We start from the raw sequence: 21,489 nt of genomic DNA, 5'->3' as shown, positions 1-21,489 counted from the left end.
TCGATGTGTAGAAACAGCTGCTTATAAACAACCTAATTCACATCTATCCTGTGCCTGATATTTCCTGAGAATAATAATATGAAACAGGCTGTAAAAAGAACAAAAAAAAACACTGTTTCAATTATGAAAATAAACAAACAGACATCCCCCTCAAACGCCTCCTCTGTGTCGTCGCACCTTGCCGAAGCTGCCTTTGCCGAGAACCTTGATAAAGTTGAAGTCCTTGAGGGTCCTCCTCTGGATCTGTCCGTTCTCCCTGCCTGCCGAGGAGGAGGACGAGGAGGAAGAGGAGGTGGTGGAGGAGGAGGAAGAAGAAGAGGAGGAGGAGGAGTGCTGGGGTCCCTGCTGATCGAGTGACAGCGTGTCCTGCAGGCGATCCAGCCCTGCCAAGTCTGTGGGTGTCGACGGAAAAAGCAGATCAGACATCAGCGAAAACAGGCCGACTGTCTTTTTTCCTGTCAAGATTTCTTTTTTTTTTAGAAATGTTGCTCACTATTTGTTACTGTTTACTTTTTGCTAAACTTTCAAATATGACGATGGCATCCTCTGTTAAAACCTGGGATGACTCAGTTGCAGCATCCCTGATAAAATAGCAGCGTTATTATCATCGTTTGGCTTGATAGAAACAAAAGTGGGACTCCTTCCACAAAGAGGAAAGTTAACTTTTAATTCTCGGCTTGCAAAGTGTGAGAGGACGATGACTAACTGAGACAACCAAATGGTGGTGGTGGGCGGAGGGGGATAATTCTTAGATAATTCAAGTTTAGTGTTATATCTACAGCAACAATAACAGATTCAACTACTTATTTTTAAGATAATATTGTTAGTGAAATGGAAATACTGCCTCTCACTGGTAAAATTAACACATTCAAACCACATGCTGCGGAAACGAATCTCAGAGAGTTTTGAAATCTTCGCCTGTTTGTGTCAAATCTTGTGTGATTTTGATGGATGTGTGTTTGTGTGTGTGTGTGTGTGTGTTTGTGTGTGTTACCCTGCTGTGAGGGGGAGGTGGGGACAGCTGGCTGGCTGAAGCTGTTGTCCTCAGTCGTGGAGAGCTCAGGAGGAGACTGGGGAGGGTCCTGCCCTGGAGTCAACTGAGAGAGAGGGAGACAACATGACCGTTCTGTTATGCTCTTTCCTTTCCTTTCCTTTCCTTTCCTTTCCTTCCACTCTAACCTTTTTACAAACCTTGAGTTGTCTCTATAATCTTGGATATGGTGAGCTTTATGAATGGGGCACATATCGTGTGTGAGCTGCCCGTGGCAGGAACGTCTTGCTTTTCATTTCGGCGTTACATTTTGTGCCACTTCTGTCTTATTATTTCAACACTTTCACGTCACACGGTTTCAAATATTATTTCCATCTGTTGTAATGAATTAACTTTTTAATGTTGAAAAGAAAGTACGGACAAACAGGGGCAAGTCCCAGCGTCTAGACAGGAGTCTCTCAGGGATAACATCAGAATCTCGGTAATGACATTCAATATATCTCAAAATAAAACCATCTGTTAAAAGTAATGAAAAGACGAACCTAATAGCAATCTTTTAAAAAAGGCACACCCAAAATTGGACTGTGTCCTTGACGTCCTTCATGTTGTTAAATGTAAAACGTATTAATGGAAATATCTCTATTTGTGTGGGACTGAATGTGCAGAGTCACAGTGACAGCCGTTACCTTCCTCCTGCGCTGTGCGGTGTTGGAGATCTTATCAGGTGTGACTCCCAGGTCAGACAGGACCTTAGCGATTCCGCGGGCGTCCACACCACAGTTAGGAGCTACATTGGTCTCACACCGTCTGTGCACATTCATCTTACACACTGTGTGACAACAAAAAAAAAAAAAAAAAAGAAAACGAAATTAAAGAAATGTATCAAGTTATCAAATTAAAATGTTTAAAAAACCCTTTTTTTCCTTTCAAAAGGAATCTTTATGGAAACATCAACAGGACTAAAAAAATTAATTAACATGTACTTAAACATTTCTCTATTTTTACTTTACAAATATATTCACATATTGGTTTGGCACCTCAAAATCCACTCATCGGCGCTGACTCTATGAATTCCCGACTGCACTTGAACTCACCTTTGCACTGCAGGCCCTGCCTCATGAGGCCCCACAGCAGGGAGCCACAGTGGTCACAGAAGGTGGGAACCTTGTAGTTGTGGATACTGAACTTGTGGGGCATGTTAACACTGAACCGCTGGGAACCCACCTACAGAGGGAGACACACACACACACACACACACAGACACACACACAATGTAACAAAGAGGTCACTGTGGCATTATCGGAGGAATAATGCATGCGGCTCAAGTGTAAGTACACCGTGTACACATGTTACCTTAAGTAACACAGATTTATTCACGACAGGCCTGAATGGCGAGCGGCTCTTTCCATATTCATGATTCAGTGTGGCTGTGTTGATTTGTTATACACAGTTTATTGTTTTGTGTGCGTACCTCCTCAGGTGTGTCCTCCTGCTTCTTCATCCCGGCACACTTGGTGATGATGAGCTCATGGCAGCGCTTGTGGACGACACACGTGCACACTGGAAGCATCGACATCAAGCATTCGCAACGTTAGGAACAGTTAGTCAGGCCTGAAGACTTTTATTAGAAGAGGTACGGCAAATAATGTACTCACAAGACCAAACATAAATACTGGATGATTCTGCAAAACCCTGGATTGCTTTCAATGTTTTCAAATTCATTTTTTCTAATTATTTCTACAGCGGTATTCGAGATATCACTTTTTTATTCCACGCATTCTTCTTCCTTTTCCAAACCTGGTGCCCACATTACCCACAATGCAACTTGGCCAGTGATATTATATAAATAACTGCATACATGTTTCTGTAATTTGTGTAGCATGGAGGAGTTTATGAACTTCATTATGCAACTCTGTGTTGCACAATGACAAATAAATTACCTTCTACCTTGTACTTTGTATTTGGTATTGCGAGGGGCTTGTACGTATTGTGTTTGATAACCATATCTGAGGGATCTTTGTGAAAAATATGTTACTTATGTCCCTAATATCAGTCTCGGCATTGGCCCGGAAAATCCAGTAATGGTCGGTTTTTTAACGGTGGCTTGCAACCAAATCACAGCTGTCATTCAGCAACATGTAATCCATCCTGTGTTCTCACTGTTAAATATTACATGACGTGCGGCGTTACTTGAGAAATTGGAACCGGTCAAGAGAAAAGTACTCACCCTGACACTGGTATCCCTGCTTGCCCAGCACGCCCCTATCAGATCACACACACACAGTGGAGTCAGCGTTTCAGTCAGGTTGGTTTAATGAAATGTTAACGACAGGTTAATTCTGTGTGTGTGTTTTGCCTACCAGATAAAATCTCTGCAATGTGAGCAGTAGGTTGGTTGTCTCAGGTAGGTGGCCATGAACTTGTGTCCGTTGACTTGGTGGACGCGTCTTCGGACGGCGCCCTGTCTCCGGCGAGGGCCGATCCTCTCTCGAAACACCCGCTCCTCATTCTCGTTGGTCCCCGAGGCTGTCGAGGGAACAAACACAAGTGCATCAACAAGATCTGCGAAGAGAAAATGTCATAACTTTTGTGTGTGTTTATGAGTCAGAGCATTCACGCGGATGTTTTCTTACGCACATCGATTTTACTTCCTGAGACTGCTTGTACAAATAAAGATCATTTGCATCACGCTAGCTCGAGATGTTTAATCATTCAACGGCCTCTCAGCTTCCTTCCCCCCACCCTCCCCTCTCTCCCGCTTTCCTCGCAAACACCCCACACCTACCAGAGGCCTATGCATGCGTACGTGTGCGTGCTATTTATACTTCCATGTGTGGGCACTAAAACGAAGGACAGCATATTAAAATACTCCTCCTCAGTGAGCGCCATCCAACCAGCCGTTCCCTTCCTCTCCGCATCTCCCCGGAAACATAAATGCTTTCCGAGGGTAACCTTAAGACAAGAGAACCACCTCCACTCTCACTCCCACACGCACTCCTTCTCTCCGCGCTCCTGTCCTACTTTCACTCTCCCTCCATCCCTCTCCTGAGTGCCTTATAGATGTGGTTACTGCTGAGCCTCCAGAGTTCGATTACAGACAGGCTGTCTAGGGACTCTCTCTGTGTGTGTGTGTGTGTGTGGGAGTGTATATGAGTGAAAGTGTGTGTTTTTGTGTGTCTGTGTACGTGTGTGTGTGTGGAGACAGCTTAACAGGCCATTATTGGGATCACTTTGTTTTTACATAATACATCATCCATCTGTCCAGGACACACACATACACACAGGCATGCTGACAAAAGGAGGGGCGACGAGGCATGACAACAGTGAAGAGCGATCGCCGTGGAGACAGACGCGCTCTGCCGGCCGACCAACTGGGAGACGGACGTCCAGTAAACACACACATACGGACGGACCGAAGATTCAGATTGGACACCGAGACCAGCAGCACGGAGGAAAGGCTGAACTACAGATGGTGGTATAAACAAATATGACATAAAAATGAATAACAGTACGAGCGTGGCAGCAATCAATCTGCAAGAAAGGGGATGGAAATAGAAAGAAGATCTACTGAGGTTAAGGACAAATTGAATGCTTAATGCTAAATTTGCTGAAGAAAAATAAAAAGTTGAAGTGGCTGTTGAGTTTTAGCTGAAGTTGAAGTGGACCCTGAAATACTGAGCGAGACTGGAGATGCACCTGCAAAATAATCTTTCAAGATTGAATAAAAATAAAACAGCTGGCTACATTTTCTGAAGAAAAGTAAAGAAAAAAAGATTTTAAACTTTTTGGGGGGGCTTTTTGAAATGGCAGACATCGAAAGGAGTTGAAGTGGTACATAAAATGCGGGACGAGACTATCAATATGTTTGTGAAACACTCAATTAAGTTGAAGCTGTAGCTGAAGTTGAAATGACAGCTGAAGTGGCTCTTGAAAGACAGATTCAATACAAATATAAACAGAAGAGGATTTTTTTTTTTTCTGAAGGAAATTTAAGTTTCACTTTTGCAAAATAATCTTTCAACATTGAATTAAAATAAAACCAAAACTGGCTCCGTTTTCTGAAGGAAAGGGAAGTTTTTTGAAATGGCAGCAAGAGCTGAAGTCGCAACTTTAAAACTAAATAAAGATGCAACAAAAGTGAAGACACTGAAAGGAGTTGAAGTGGCAGTAGAGTCGGTTCAGAACAGGATTATCGATATGTTTGTGCAAAACTCAATTAAGTCGAAGCTCTTAGAGGAAATCAAGTTGCAGCTAAAGTTGAATTGATAGTTGAAGTGGCTCTTCAAATATTGAGTTAGTTTTTAGATCGATCTTTTCTGATTAAATAAGATTAGAGAATAAGATTATAGATTAAATCTGAATAAAACGGCTCCATTTTCAATGCTGAAATATTGTAAATGTCTTCAGATTTTGATTCTCTGGAGCTTTTGAAATGGTAACAATAGCTGAAGTTGATGCATTTAAACAAATTTAAGCTGTAGCTGAAACCAAGAGAAGTTGAAGTGGTTCCTGAAATGTTGAACGAGACTGTCAGTACATTTGTGTAACACCCTATGAAGTTGAAGCACCGATGGAAGCTGAAGTGACGGTTGAAACAGCTCCCCGAATGCTTAATAAGATCGTCGGCTCATTTGTGGAATAATCTTTGAAGACTAAATAAAGCTGAAATTGAAGTGTCCACACTTTTGTTCTAAAACACGTTGTTGAAACATGTTGAAATGTCATTTTTATTCTGTGGAGCTTTTTAAAAAGAGCTGCAGATGATGCTTTTAAGTAATGGAGCTTGTAGCTGAGACCGAAGCCCTGAAATGCTGAATATGAGCGTAGATACACTTGAACAATACTCCATGAGACTGAATAAAAATACAACGAGAAGAGGGTTCATTTCAGGAGGCGACTGACGAGTGCACACTTTAACAGAAAAACTGCAGCGGAAATGTGCGACGTGTCTTTAGAGCTTTTGAAGCGCTGAAGTTGAAGCTTAGTCATAGATGAAGGTAAACCCCTGAACGAAGCTGAAGTGGCGACTGAAGCCGCATTAAAATGTTGAAGAAGACTGCAGATACATTTTCACGATTTCTTATTACCTTATTATCTTTCTCCAGAACCTTCTGGTGGTTCCACTTCAGTGGTAATAATATGAATTACAATGTTAATGAGGTAATAATACAACTCAGAAATCTTATATTTTTCTATAACTGAATAAACAAGCTGTTCTCAGAGGAAAAGGTGGCAGGGTCCGCCACATATAAACACAGTAAAACAGTATGAAGTTGTCCTTTAAGGTCAGTTTGTTTATTTAGTTTATTCAAGTCATGAAAACAAAAACAGTTTGTTTAGCTTTCTCCCCCAAAACTAAGAAGATACTGTATCGAAAAATAAGATTTTCTTTCAAAATATTTAATGGTTTACTTCATCACCTACATTGAAATTCATAAATATATGCTTGTTCTATACGTTTCAAACAAGTTGTTTTATTTCCAAGTAGATGTAATTAATTTTTCCTCTGGCCTCAATCACTTAAAACAAAATATAATAAATAAATATCTAAAGGAACAGGAAGGGATAAAGAAAGAGAGATCAGGGAATCCAGAAACAGAGGGAGACTGCAGATGGTCAGATTAGGTCAGATTATTGTTATTTGCTTCCTGAGACCAAACAGATGCAATAAGGACGGAGACGAGAAAAGAAAAGGAGTAAAAAAAGGAAGAAGAACAAGTCCTCTCAGCCTGCGAAGCTGCAGAGAACAGATTGCACCAGGGGAAAAAAAATAAATCTGCTAAAAATACCACCTCTTCCTCTACTTCGCACCCTCCATCTCTCCATCCCTCGTATCAGGGCGCGCACACACACATGAACACGAACACAAACACACACACCATTTGTTTTTATCAGCATACATTAACGTGACGAGCTCTCAAGCCAGCTGAACTCTGGGAGGAAGTTCAGGAGTGGGCGGAGAGTGGGTCGTGAGGTCACAACGGAGTGTCCAATCATCGATGAGGAGGGCAAGACACGGACGCTTGAGTCTGCATATGTGTGTGCATGAGTGTGTGTGTGTGCGTGTGTGTGTAATCCGTGGCTCAATCTCACCTACTATTTTAAGAATCTACTCCCTCTCTCTTCACTCTCTGCTGCTCGCTTTATCCGTCTCTTCACAGAGAAACTATCCTCTGTGTTATACTGCTGGGGTTCACACACACACACACACACACACACACACACACACACACATATATATATACATGCACACTTTCACTGGAAGGCAGAGAACTGTTTCTATTTATAACCAGGTGTGAAGTTACACAGGTGCAGGTGAAAATCACTCCTATCAGGCAGCATGTGAGCGAGTGTGTGTGTGTGTGTGTGTGTGTGTGTGTGTGTGTGTGTGTGATGTTTCCTTGTTTAATCAATACAAACACATAGAGGAGGAAGGAAACAGGGAAGGAGAAGAGGGAGGAAGGAAACGTTCTTTAATAATGTGAAGTAACGTTCTGTGAAAACAGGAAGACCTTAAAAATTTGTGTTTCCTCAGTAATCTCTCCATCTCTCGCTCCGGCCTCCAGGCTCGATGCAGTAAAAACAGGCATGAACGACCGAGGATGCACCAGATAACTGTTGTTTTGGCCACGCGGGGGCTGCAGAAACAAGGTCTGAGCCTCCTTCACACCGGACAAAAAAACCCACTGGGGCTCGTTAACATCTGGCTCTTGTCTTTCATGTGAATCTGCATCCAGCTCCAGTTGGCTGCGGTGGAAACAACAGGGTGGACACGCTAATGTTCGCCCCTTTTCAAGCTCGATGGCTGTGGCGTGTTTTGAAGTTAAGGGCCGCCGGCTTCATGCAGCTGGGACTTTTGTCACCCAATTGCTGGGTAAGCTTGTTGTGAACTCAGTCAACGATCTGTTAACTTAGCGTTGAAGTTCGGTACCGAGCTAATGTCAATGAAAACCCACGTTCAGCGCTCTCACAGCACGAGCGCCTCATCCCAGCGCCGTGAACGAGGAAGAGAAACGAGAGAGATTATCTGTTTAGGGAGTTTGCATTTAATGATTATCGATAAACATGATGACATGATTTTTCTTGAGTGAGAAAGCGGGAGGGGGAATGAGAGGGAGGGAGAGAGACCTGACCTGAATGAATAGGGAAACAGGAGAGAGATGAGATCGTATAGATGTATGAATCGAGATCGCGATTAATTAATCATGGCGAGAGGAACCAGATTCTTGGAGAACCGACCCTACGAGGTGCGAAGTGTTCACAGGGCGACCAACTTTTGCATTGTGTACGTTCAAATTGCCTCCTGCAGCTTTACATGTGATGCATTCATGATATTAGCAGCTGTTGTGCCGGTAGAGGGACGACCCGCGCGGCTTATTATCTTAAAATAGTTCCACCTTTCCAGACTCATTAACGTCGGCTTTGCGTGTGGCATCGCTGTACTTTCCGCTTCACACCACCACACCACACTTTCCCGTGTGTGTGTACATGTGTGATTTCTGTCCCTTTCACTGGTAAAACAGCGCGTCGTGGTTTGTGGTTTTACCTTCAGTGGACGATCCGGACAGATCGATGACCACGTACACCTTCCCCTCCGGCTCCAAGTCAATCTGCAGAGACAAAGACAGAGACAAACAGTAAATCAGCTGAACAGTGGGTGCAGCGGGGGGGCCGTCCTCCAGCACAAACAAACACACCAGTGCGCATGGAGGGAGGTCATTATCTCCACCACCATTACACTCATCATTATCAGCATCACCATCTTCATCACTATTTTCATTTCTGTGCTCAACACCATCACTTCAGACCCCATTTCCTCCTGGTATTAACACACAGTCCGTATCTATTATCTGGATAAACATTTATTTTACCGTCAGCGTTTCTGTTGCTCTTGTGATGCGATCACAATGTGTAAATTAGGTAGGTGGAGCTGGCAGACCTCTCAAGAAATATAACATGCCGATGCTGCCGGATTAACACAACGTATTGCTTTTTTTTTGCCAAAGTCAAAGTTGCAGCAGCATTTTTTTTTTTTTTTGCCTCCTCTTGCTGCCTGTCTGGAGCAGAAACAAAAAGCCTATTTCACCCCACGAACACAATCATCACGACATCGTGTAGATTCATAAGAAAGTGGTGCCGCAGAGTAAAACTGTAATGGTGCTTAGTTGGACAGAAATTAATCTGCAACTATTTTGATAATCCTTTAATCGTTTGAGTGATTTTTCAAGGACAAAAGCCAAAACATTTTGTTTCCAGCTTCTCAAATTTAGAGAATTGGCTGCTTTTTTTTTTTTGTCGACTCTCTTTAGACACATTTGATGGCGTAACCTTGACCTGGGAACATTTTTCTCTGGTGTGTACGAACGCTTACAACTCTTTCTGAAGTATTACAAACAAAAATATCCATACATACAGATTCTTAATATCTAAAACAGTTTTAATACTCATTTTCTGCAGTATCCATACACCGGGACCAGCTGAGTTAACAGCACACACACACATACTGTCGTCTTTCTGCTGTTCTCTGCTGCAAGCCAAGAAAAGAAAAAGTTATACTGGGTTATCTTGTCATATTTATCTTATAAAAATATAATATGCAGGAATTCTGTGTTAAAATGTCTAAAAACGACTCAACTGTTGCTTTATATTTTAGTCTACTTACATTATCCCTTTTCAAACCCAGAAAAAATAAATCCACAATTTCCTGCATTTTGTTTGGTCACCTTCGCTCAAAAGACTGAAACTTAAAGTGACTAAAACTTTAAAACATTACCTTCTTTGTTAATCTTTGTGTCATGTCAATATAAGTATGATGCAGCCACGGTGGAGCAGTGCGTTCCTTCCTGCTGCAGCAGAGATAACACTGACCGCTCAGTGCGTGCGAGAGAAGATCATTTCCATACAGAGATTAATAAGGTGTATCATTAACTTTCTGCATGTCATCATAGTTAATATTATGTTACTATAAACCAGAGCAGCAATAAAAAAGGTCCAGTGTTACATAACGCCTTTAAGAGAAAAGGGAAATTGAACATTATTTTCATTGTAGATTAATCTGTTGATCATTTTCGTGATTAATTGTTTAGTTGTTTGGTTTATTAAATGTCTTGTTCTGGTGCCGTGATCCGATTTCATCCCCTTCCCCTGCGTTTGTGGAAACTTTAAAGGTGCAATATGTTGATGAAGGTCATGGTAATTCCTTTCTAAGCGCTGTATCGTAGGCAACTGGACTTGTTTCAGTTTCTTTAAGACGTTTAAACGCCTGCAAACTCCCCTCCAGTTAGTTAGAGCTGAAGAAGCCTCTTGGATGAGAGGTGAAACGTCGTCAACAAACTGAAACAAGTCCAGTTGCCTACGATACAGCGCTCAGAAAGGTGCAATATGTAACAGTACTGACTTTATAGCGTCTATGTATTGTGTTGCAGAGATATCTACTGAAGTTAGCATGCTACCAGCTAGCGGTTACTCTGGTGATATGTTTCGATCTCAAGCCAATATATTTTCCTTGACTTGGTTGTTGAGGTGTTTTTTTTCTACAGTATTGGATGTTGTGAGATCAATTTGATAAAGTTTTCTCCCATTTTGACCTGAAACAAAGGATTTCATCGGTCAAACGTGGATTTCCGCAGGTGGAATATACAAATATCTGTGCAAACTTTTGGGACGAAGAAGGAAAGAAGCTGAAATCTGAGAATTTTCACATTTTTTTACTTAAAAAAAAAAGCATTCAAACCAATAAATCACAGATTATAAAATAGTTGGCTGTTAATTTAAAGCAACATTATGTAGAAATTGGCATTTTGTGTAATTCTGGCGCCCCCCACAGTTTCCGAGTAAAACACCACTGTCGTAAACACAAATCCCAGGTCTGTTACTATTTGTCAGAGGTAATGAAGGTGCTGACTACAAACAAAACTCATTACGTCATAACAATGTGATGTGTTGACGACTTGTATGTTGAAGCAAACATGTATGTAACGCTGTGATCCTCCCCTCTCACTGTACCATCAAAATGATTTTGAAGCTGTTATTTTAAGGTAAAAAAAGTTACGTAATGCCGCTTCAATAGTTGACAGCTATCGATTTATTGCTCCAGCTCTATCTAAATATAAAAAACATAATACATGAAGCGCTTTAATCCTTCCTTCCTTCCTTCCTCGACAAAATGTTCTTGTGCTGCTTGTGTTGAGTTTGCAGCCAACAGATCTGCAGCGCTGCATGTTGGATGAAGTTTCATCCAAAGCTCTTATTTTTAGATCGCCAGTGAGCCGAGTCCTCTGTGTGTCGACAGACTGTAAACTGGTAAAAATCGATATCTTTTGTTAGACTCGCAGGGATGTTCAGAGATGCCAAAACACAGACTGAAGGAGTGATGTCACTATGACACATCCGCTACCTGTGTTATAATCCGTTAATCCTCCGGCGTAGCGACTTTATCGAAAACTGCAGCTCATTCAATCGTCGTGTTTCCTTCGTTTTAATCATTATGCTTTAAATTGAAATACATTTATTAGCACACACAAAAAAAAAAAAAAAAGCTTGAAGTCACGATGAGTTCTGCGTGTCATCAAAATGGAGGCTAATTCATTCTGGGAACTTCACACGACTCGGAGAACAGAGGGAACATTTGCCTGCTCAAACATCACTAGATAAGCAAACATACCATCTGCATACGCACAGACTTATTCAACAAATAATGACATCATCCCCCCCGACAATATACATGCAGTTAGAGAGATTAGAGCGAGCGCAGCAGAGAGAGAGAGACGACACAGGAAGCGAGAGAGAGAGAGAGAGTGAGAAAGAGAGGTTTAAATCCTTAGTTAAGCTCTGGGACGGCAGCCGATCCTCTTATGCAACAGTCAGACTCGCACACACAGGCAGCGACGCACACACACATATACGTGTCCGTGCATCGCCGAACACGAGACGCAAAAGATCGCACGGAAACGAGCGTGAAACAATGGGACGCCCTGCATGCAGAGCGAAGGCACACAGTCACAGCCACAAGCACCAACATGACCTGCTGGATAATGTGGATGCACAATTAGAAGAACAAATGCAGAGTTTAGAAGAAGGAAAGATGTTTTGCAGGCGTTTGATTGGATATTTGTTATACTGAAGGTCTCTTAGAAATATCATTGCCTGAGATAAACATTTTATATATATATATATGTGTGTATTATGTTGTTCTGGTCCATCCTGGGAGAGGGATCCCTCCTCTGTGGCTCTTCCTCAGGTTGCATCCATCTTTTCTTTCCCCCGTTTTTTTTAATATGTCAAGTTTTTCTGCACTCGGATCGATATTTGGGAGCGAAATTCATTTGCAGTAAAAATGAAACCCATTTTCTGCTACTTTATACTTCCTCTCCGCTACATGATACATTTAGTTACGGACACCATATGAGAGGATAATGCATCAGAGCACTGAAAACGCTGAATATCTGATCAAATATAGTGTATTTCCTGACATTTATGATGAAATGCTGCCTGTCCTCTTTTCCTTTGTGGCGCACTGGATGAAAGCCTAAAGTTGGCAACCTAAGAATTTAATTCGAACGTTGACAAGGGTTGACAGTCATTGAGTACTGAGCGCTGTACCACGGGAACATCGTGATTTAGTGGTGCGTCCCCTCAGAGCTGCTGTAAGCTACTGTAGGAGTTGTTGGTGTCGTGTGAGGGGTTTTTGCTGCTCAGTGCTTTAATGTTACTTCTCCATGTCCTGTTTATTATTTTCTTATTAAAGCAGCACAGTTAGGCGAACCCAAGACGCTCGGTTACATTACATACGTTCGACTGTCGTGATTTTAGCCATTCGGTCCAATAAAAGTCAAGAAGAAGTCTAGAAGAGCTGCAAGACGAAATCATTTCATCTCTATTCAAGTTAGCGGGGAGCTAAACCGGAAGTTAGCTGGCTTGGTTGGCAGAAATCTGTAGTTCGCACGCTCCACGGGCCGCACAACGCGTAAGACCCGGGTACTTTCATACCCAGGAAGTCTCCCAAGACTGTATCCAGGTGTCTTGATACGTCCATGATGGAAACAGGAGATACTGATCAGATCACCAATAATTTTTACATTCTTGTATTTTAAAAAGAAGTTCCTGTCCTCTGGTTTATGCACACATGAGGGTACAAAAGGCTTAGATGATGGATGATTTAATATTCGATAGCTCCAGTAAGATTTAAGGTTGGGTAGCCTAACTTCTTTATAGTGCAAGAGCTGCCAAATAACTTCAGTGATGTAAAAAAACACAATGTTTCCCTGACGTCAAAGACTCTATCTGAAGCTAAACACACAAACAAAAGACACAGAGAAATGTCGGCTAGTACATCCGAGCGTATCATCCTTTTGTTGCATGTGTAACACGTAACAACTGCATGGGATTTGTGGCCTATAAACGCCATCGGATTCTTGATGTCTACCCTTGAAAAATGATGTGCTAATCCCCAAACGTAACCTCTTGCATAACGGCGCATCTCGGCGAGGATTTCAGCCCCGAAAAGATGGACTCAGAGCGATTTGGAACAGAGCGGAGCGAATGGACAGCAGCAGCATTGATTTAGCGGCTCGGGTCCTGAGGTGGCACGCCGGCCAAACAAAAAAAAAAAACTCTGCTCTGTTCTCTCGTTACCAGTCAGCGGCCACTCGGGCTGTGAGCTGGTTTTTTTCTCATCCAAATCAATCAGAATTTACTACTACACAGGGTTTTTGAAGAGGAATTAGCTTGTGCCAGTGTTAAATATCATGCCAGGAAATCTCTAATGAACACAGGATTTCTGTGATTCTTGGCAGGCAGGGTGAAGAATCTCTTCAGCTGCATTAACACCATCGTTTGATAGTAAAAAACCCATCACACGGTGCATTTTTAGACAGGTCAGACAGGTAATGATCACAGGTTTGTGTCCTCGCTACTGAAGCTGTTAACTGAAAACCAATGCTTTCAAATTTTTGTTCAGAGTCGGAAGAAAATGTCTCAATTAACTTCATCTTCAAGGCTTCCTGTAGACACTGAAGTCACGATACCGTATGTTATTGCATTTCTGGATGTGCTGAATATCAAGAAACTATCAGTAGATGGAGGTTTGAGGTGCTTTACTTGAGTATTTACATTTTCTTCTATTATTTACTTCCACTCCACATTCTGGAGGCAAATATTGTACTTGTTACTCCGCTACATTTACATTTTTTGAGAAGTTGTGCATTTATTTTTTTGGTAACCAGGTTTAAAAGAAAAACAACAGATTTCTGATAATCAGATAAATGATGAGTATTGGATCCAAAAATTGGCCAGGCTGATACTCAGTTGACCCATATACAGTATAAACACACGTAAATATATGCATAATGTACTTTTACTTGTACTTTTGATACTTTTAAGCAGTGTTGCAGTACCTAAAAGTTATATTTGAGTAAAAGTAAAGATATCGTGTTAAAAAATGACTTTTCTTTGGTCAAAGTGAAAGTCACCCATAAGAATAAGACAGTAAATGTACTTAAGTATCAAAAAAATACAAGTAAAAGTAAATAATACAAACGTTTTTACATGTACTGTATGTAGATACTGTATATTCTGGGTCTACACAATAACATCTGCCTGCCTGGCTGATGAAATGTATTTATTTAATGTGAAAAAAGTAGTAGTAGTAACTATATTTATCAAATAAATGTATGTGAGTAAAAAGTACAATATTTGCCTCCAAACGGTCGAGGAGTAGAAGAATAAAGCAGCAGAAAATGTACTTAAGTATTGTACTTGAGGAAATGTACTTAGTTACAACCCATCGCTGCTTCTGGGTACTTTTTACAACACTGGTTAACATGTAATTACTTCTTTCCCAAGTTCAAGTTCCTGTATGTCCTGAGAGGAAAACTTTGTCAGTGTCTGTTTTATTTTCATTTCGATTATTTCTTATTGCAGCAAAATGTTATTGTAAAGCTGAATCACACAACACTGTCCTAAAAACTGCACGCTCACCTGACAAACGCACCATTTGTTCGTATTTCTACGCAGACAAAATTCACTGAATGCAAACGAGTGGACGAGTGGAATGCAAACTCACTGATTTTATTGCTCTAGTAGCAATAATTTATATAAAAACGACTTACGAATTGACACCTTCACCACCGAGACCTGTACTCACACGTTTAATTGATTTTAATAATTGATTTTAAAGAAATAAATGGCTCGATGTGTGAATACTGTTTAAATGTGACTCGTCCCGGTGATAAAAGGTGCGACTGTTAACACGAGCGATGGTCTCGTTCCATTTAGCTTTCGCAGCGAGCCAGACTTCAGAACGGGGATTAACACCTGTGTTTATACAAGAAGAAAGGTGTATATAACAGTGACAGCTGTAACTAACATCAGTAATAGTTACATAACGTGCTTCCCGTCAGTCGCGTTCGCTCCAGGACTTCAGTGTCGTACGATCTGGCTTCACTCTCACATAAAACGCAGCCGTCGTTAATGTTAAGGAGTTACACCTGCGCTGCTCCTGCTCGGACACGTCAACACGTCCGCCGTGAAGAAGCTCCACAGTCTTTTACTGTGACTCTGAGCTCACCTGTCTCACCTGTCTGTCGTCAGCCCCACCCTTCAGCAGGTAATTCAGGATAAATCAAACACTAATACACCTGTAATGTTTTGAAAAGACATCCCTCAGGTCGCCCGGGGGTTGTACAGGGCCCGACTTCAGGTGCATTGATTAGTTTCATCGTGCAGTGTTTAATAGTCACATCATGTCCGGGCAATGTGACGATACATACTGGGAGCTTCTTAAAGCTGCGCTGATCAATATCTCTATACTAACAATGGATTAAATGGCTACATGTGTGTGAAAGGGGAGCTTGTGGGAATAGATTTAGACATAATTATCATCCAACTGAGCATCTTTGCCCTCATTGTTTTGTTTTCTGCCCACAAACTCTCACCTTCAGCCAGGGCAGGCTGTCTTCAGTGACACAAGCTTTGATAAACCGGCTGCAGCCGACCTGATTCAACCATCGAAACCATAAACCCTGATCCATTTTCTCCTCCCGTGCCAACTTGTGCACGTCCAAAGAAGAGGACACAGTTAGCTTAAAGGTACTTATCCTGTGTGCATGAAGACGATCAGCTGACTGGTACTGGAGGTTTGAGTTTATTTTCTTTGTCAGAGTTTCTTTTTTGATTTGTCTGGGAAGACGGTCTACACGGGACAGATTTGAAAACCCAAACTTTGTTAGAAATTGAATGTTTATCTTTTGTTAAATCCCTGAATGCTGCTATTTTCAAAGTAACATTCGATTGGAGCAATTTAAATGTATTAATCCCTCTTTTTTTGGGCCATATGTGAGCAGACGTGAAGAACGAGACCTTCCCCTCCGACTCTTTCGGTTTCTATACGAGCTGTAAACAATTTGTTTTTTGATGCTGCTGGACTGTGGATGTCTCTGTGAAGGGCTGGATTATCTGCGACAGGCCAGAAGATGTGACTATATCACACTCTGAGTACGTTTCAGAGCCTGTATCTGTACTTAACTGACATTTCTATTTTGTTATTTCATGAATAAACATTCACAAAATCATTAAAACACATCAGAGCTGCAACTTACGATGATTTACACCGTTAATTAGTAATTATTTCTCTTTCAGTCGGCTAATGGAGTCATTTGTTTCAGCGCTAATAAAATCACATCCACCACCAGAGTAAAGATTGTATCCACATCACCTCCTTCTGTTAAATTAAATGGATCGTAACGTGACTTGGAGTTAACCTGAGTTCACACACACACACACACACACACATGCGCTGAGGTTTTCTCCGCCCGACAAACAGAAGATGGGAGGAGAGAGAAGAGCTGCAGAATCTAGTTCGCCTCATTAATCTCGTTAGTCCAATTAGGACACCGATACAGCCAGAGCGACGGATAACTTCACAACCCCTCCTCACACACACACACACACAGATACAGGAAGTGCTTGTAACTGGAAGGTTAAACACACATGCGCGCTTAACTCTCTCTACAACGCACCACGCACACACACCGCCATATGCATCAGCACTCAACCGAAGCAGACAGGGCACTCGAAGCTTGCGTCGCATCAATACTGCGGAGCTAACCCCTCTCCCACTCGCCCGTCCACCGTAGCTCGCTATCTCCGTCCAACCAGACGGCCTCTCTCAGGAGCGTTTAGTCTCAGTGACAGCCTCCCACATCCATCTGTCAAATAACACATTTTCCGGCTCTGAGAGCTCGACCGCGTCCAACACAATAACATGTGTGTGTTGTGTGTGTTTGTGTGTTTGTCCTTCCTTTTATCACTCAGCGGCTCCACACACACACACACACACACACAGGAGGCCCATGCTGAGTGAGACAGCATGAGAGTCATGCATCTTTAATGTAACATCACAGACGGCTAATAATGTAAGAAGAGCTGAGCCGTGTGGTGGTGGAGGGAGGAGGAGGGGAGATTCAACAAAGCCCGGCCCACTCTGTGCAAACGAAACAACGGGTCCAGCGGTCCAGTAGAATCAACCAGACAGGAGGAGAATTAGATTTTGAAGATTGGACATGTTCAGTCATCTTAGAGCTCGCGAACAGTCGAGGCGAGCGGCGTGCGAGATATCCAGATGGACCGGCAGACGGCTTAATGAAGCGGCCTCTGTACATCAGACGCTCGTCACTGCTGGATCCGTCTAAATGAAAGCACACTTCACAGAGACTCGAGCCGCGGGAGGGAAGTTCTGTCCTCAGGCTCGGCATTTATATTGTGATTTTTATCTACAACGAGTCTATAAAAAGACTGTTTTAGCTCACAGTTACTATATTACATTAGTTACATTACCATGATGTTACTCTACATTACTCAGTTTTCAAATATAATGATACTTTTAGTGGCTCTTTGGTCTTTGTTCAACCATATTTCTCAACTTTGCAATAAAATAAACCCCTTCTTTGTATTATATTATACAACAAAATAAAATACACTTATACAACTAATACTTATGTGTTATATTAACTGATAACAGCGACATGCTGTAGATATTTAATATTGTTGTAATAATGACAATATCTTGTTAATCATATCCGACAGGGCTGCAACTGACAATTATTTTGGTTGTTGATTAATCTGCTGGTTATTTCTGTGATTCATCGATTGTTTTTTAGTCTACAAAATGTCAATAGAAGCTGGAAGAATAAAAAATTTGCCATTTTTACCTGAATAATGACTGAAACGATGAATCAATAACCAAAAAAAAATTGCCTTTTGAGTAATTCTGGCATTTTTACTCATGTATTTCTGTCTTTTATTAATTTGCACTGTCGCTTCTTACAAAAACTAAACAAAAACAAAAGTTTTCTTTAATTTTTAATTTGCTTTCATCGACCAATTGATTTATACTCACTGTTGCAGCTCTGTGGAGCTAACAGTTTGATATCTGACTCACAAACACTGAGTAATACTGTTACAGAGACAAACGCGCTGCTCCTTGTAACTTTCAAAGCAGTTCAACACTTTGGATAATGTGCTGATTGGCATTTTTTAAATTAGATGAGAGGCTTAATACTGCTATTATATCTATATGTTAAACAGCTGGTTAGCGTAGCTTAGCCCAAACACTGGAAACAGGTGGAAACAGCTAGCTACCGACCAGCACCGCTAAAGTTCCTAATTAACATGTGAGTCCAGCACAAAAGTCAGCGTTTATTAATGAGTTGTTTTTTGTTTTTTTGTTTGTTTTTTTTGTACATTTTGGTTTTTGACAATAACAAACAGTCTCGTGGGATCACAGAGGGAGAACGAGGACGAGCGGTGTGGATTTCACCTGCTCGTCCCAGAGCTCTCAGACATCCTCCCGTTTCTTCCCTTTCACTGAGAACGTGTATTAAAACACCCTCCGGCGTTACACTCACACACCAAAAGGTTGACCTGATTTGGCATCAGTGGGCAGAGCGCCGTGCTTGTCTTTGTCTTTGTGTGTGCGTATTGTCATGGTGGCAACAGCACATCTTAAATCCAGTCTGCCCTACTTAACCAGCAGGTCACCACAAAGGGGGAGGAGCCTGTGCTGCCATGTAACTTGCTCTGGCGAGGGAGTCTGAGGACCGAGGAGGAAAGAAAGGGATCGTGACAATATGGCCGTGTCCTCCATGATCATCAGTCACATTTTGGCCTAAGGATGGTGACATGGTCATGACCAAAGGCCCAGTCACTTAAGAAAGTGGCAAGTTGGTGAACTCCTGTACCTGTAACAAGGTTTCAGTTGTTGTGTTTATGTTTGTTTACCGTTTGCTGACCGTCCTCTAATTATAGTTCGTCGGTCATTAATCCTGACTCTAAGTACGGGCATGTGAGCGCGTCGGTGCCAAGTGTCAAACAGTGGCAGGCTGGCAAACACTGTGTGGTCGTCACATCTCGGACTGAGTCCTGGAAGCTGCTCGCAGCCTCTCAACGCTCGACTCAGCTCTGAACCACCAGCCTGATATATTTACATGTACACAGAGCTCGTTTCTACACCTCGTCTCCTTCCTCCTCCATAGCTGGCATCCTCCTTCTCCACAGCCTTCTCCTCTTTTCCCTCCATGTGATATTATTTAACCGTTAACCTCCCTCAATCTAATTAGTTAAACACTAGTATACTGTTTCTATCGTGTCAGCTAACACAAAATCAGATAGCAAACAAGCTAACAGTGTTTCACAAACAGCCTATAGTGGTTTTATCTTGCTAGCTAGAACAACATCAGATTCAATAGCTAGCAAGCTAATAAACTGATGATAACTACATAGCTTAGCACATATCAACACAAACTCCAATGCCACAGCTAACAAGCGAGTAGATTCATTTTATCCTGCTAGCAACATCAGATACCCTAGCTAACAGGACAACAAATTGATGTTACCTTGCTAGCAAACACATGATCAGATTCAATAGCTAAGAAGCTAACAAACCGTTTGACAAACAGTCTAACATACTGGTTTTATCTTGCTAACTAACACAACATCAGATAACATAGCTAACAAGCTAACAAACTGATATGTTAGCGGGGATCCTACATACAGCTTCACAATAACACCTGTTACTATCAAATATAACACATTAATCTAAACTTCTAATTTAAAAGTTGAGTTCCTATAGGCTTTTGTAATCACCCTTTACATGTCTCAGTCTCTGACATACCGTAGTTTCCACAGGAATGTACAGACACATTTTTGTTGACAGTGGTAGCCTATGTGGCCGACCTAAAAAACACATTTCAGTAAATGCAAACTCAAAAACAACAGGTAACTTACAGACAACATGCTTAAACAGCAGCGTTGGAGTTGGATTAACACATTTCTCTTTACTGTGCGCACAAATAAAAAGGTAAGTTGTGTCAGTGTTGGTCTAAGAAGAAGCTCTACGGTGTGATAAATGATTATAGTGGTTAAAATACATACTTTTAACTTACTTTTAACCCTGTAAACATTGTTGTATCTAGCTGCAAACACAATATCTAGAATTAAATTAAGTAAAATGGACTTTATAGACATGCAGCACAATTAAAACCTCCTAACTTTCTCTACCTCTGAAGGCCCTGAATTTAAATTACTCCCCCAACTCTCACCTACCCATCTCTCTCTCTCTGGTGTTTCTGTGGGTGAGAGGCTGTCACCAAGGGGACGGGCTGTCATTGTCACCATGGGGATGGGCTCCGCAGAGCATCTCAATTACTGCGTGGGACAATTAATAAGCATCAAAGCCTGGTTAATATTTCACCGGCGGGCACGAGAGCGGCAGCCTGTGTCCAGCCCACAGCGCTCGGGTCCACAGGAGACGTATCACGGCGAGGTGGTGGAAGACAAAAAAGGGAGAAACAGGAAGCAGACAGGATGGGAATAACAAGCGCCGAGACGAGAGAGAGATGATGATGAGATGAGTGAGGCGGCAGAAGGCCGGAGGAAGTGAGAAAGACAGAGCTCGGTTTTCATCTGAGCGGCGGAAAGTGTACGAGGTTATGGCACCGAGGACCCGACAGTACGTTAAGATCAGACGGACAGGCCAGGGACGGGACGATAAAAGATTTTATGGTGGATGGCGATAAAAAAAACACTCAACAATAAGTTGATCGTGGTGGATTTTCAGAAAGAAAGTGTGTTTCCCAGCCAAATAAAAAAGTTAAAGCGATTTTTATATTATACTTCCCACCATTTTCCTTGCTGAGTCTGAACTTCACATCCAGGAGGGAGGAAACAAGCGAGACAGGAAGAGGAAGATGATGGGAAGTAAGTTCAGAGAAGAGAGGGGAGGATGAGGGAGACACGGGGAGGCAGAAGTGGAGAATAATGGGAGTAATGAAGGGAGGAGGAGGACGGAGAGGGGAGGGACCGTGTCGCTGCGAGGCTGTGATGTATCGACGGGCCGGCCTCGCCGATCGATGGGATGCGGTCAATCAACAGACTGATCCATACGCTCTGACCTTACTGTGGGCGGCTGAGGGACGAGGCTGCGCTGATAACGTATAAGATTA

At 42.1% G+C, this 21,489-nt stretch overlaps 1 protein-coding gene across 1 annotated transcript in view; it reads right to left on the bottom strand.

Moving 5' to 3' along the window:
• prkcea (protein kinase C, epsilon a) overlaps window positions 1-21,489 on the bottom strand; it is a 30,276-nt gene that overhangs the window by 5,619 nt on the left and 3,168 nt on the right. Inside the window, exons 2-9 of the mRNA XM_073489862.1 lie at window positions 8,538-8,601; window positions 3,352-3,517; window positions 3,219-3,253; window positions 2,463-2,551; window positions 2,086-2,215; window positions 1,678-1,820; window positions 995-1,097; window positions 178-392 (exon numbers count right to left, since the gene is read on the bottom strand). Coding sequence (XP_073345963.1) covers window positions 178-392; window positions 995-1,097; window positions 1,678-1,820; window positions 2,086-2,215; window positions 2,463-2,551; window positions 3,219-3,253; window positions 3,352-3,517; window positions 8,538-8,601 — 945 coding nt within the window. The remainder of the gene's footprint in view (window positions 1-177; window positions 393-994; window positions 1,098-1,677; window positions 1,821-2,085; window positions 2,216-2,462; window positions 2,552-3,218; window positions 3,254-3,351; window positions 3,518-8,537; window positions 8,602-21,489) is intronic.

The sequence above is a fragment of the Pagrus major genome, chromosome 20, assembly GCF_040436345.1.
Source record: "Pagrus major chromosome 20, Pma_NU_1.0".
NCBI classification, from domain to species: domain Eukaryota; kingdom Metazoa; phylum Chordata; class Actinopteri; order Spariformes; family Sparidae; genus Pagrus; species Pagrus major.
The sequence above is the reverse complement of the archived record's forward strand: the minus strand, read 5'-3'. Positions and strand labels throughout refer to the sequence as shown.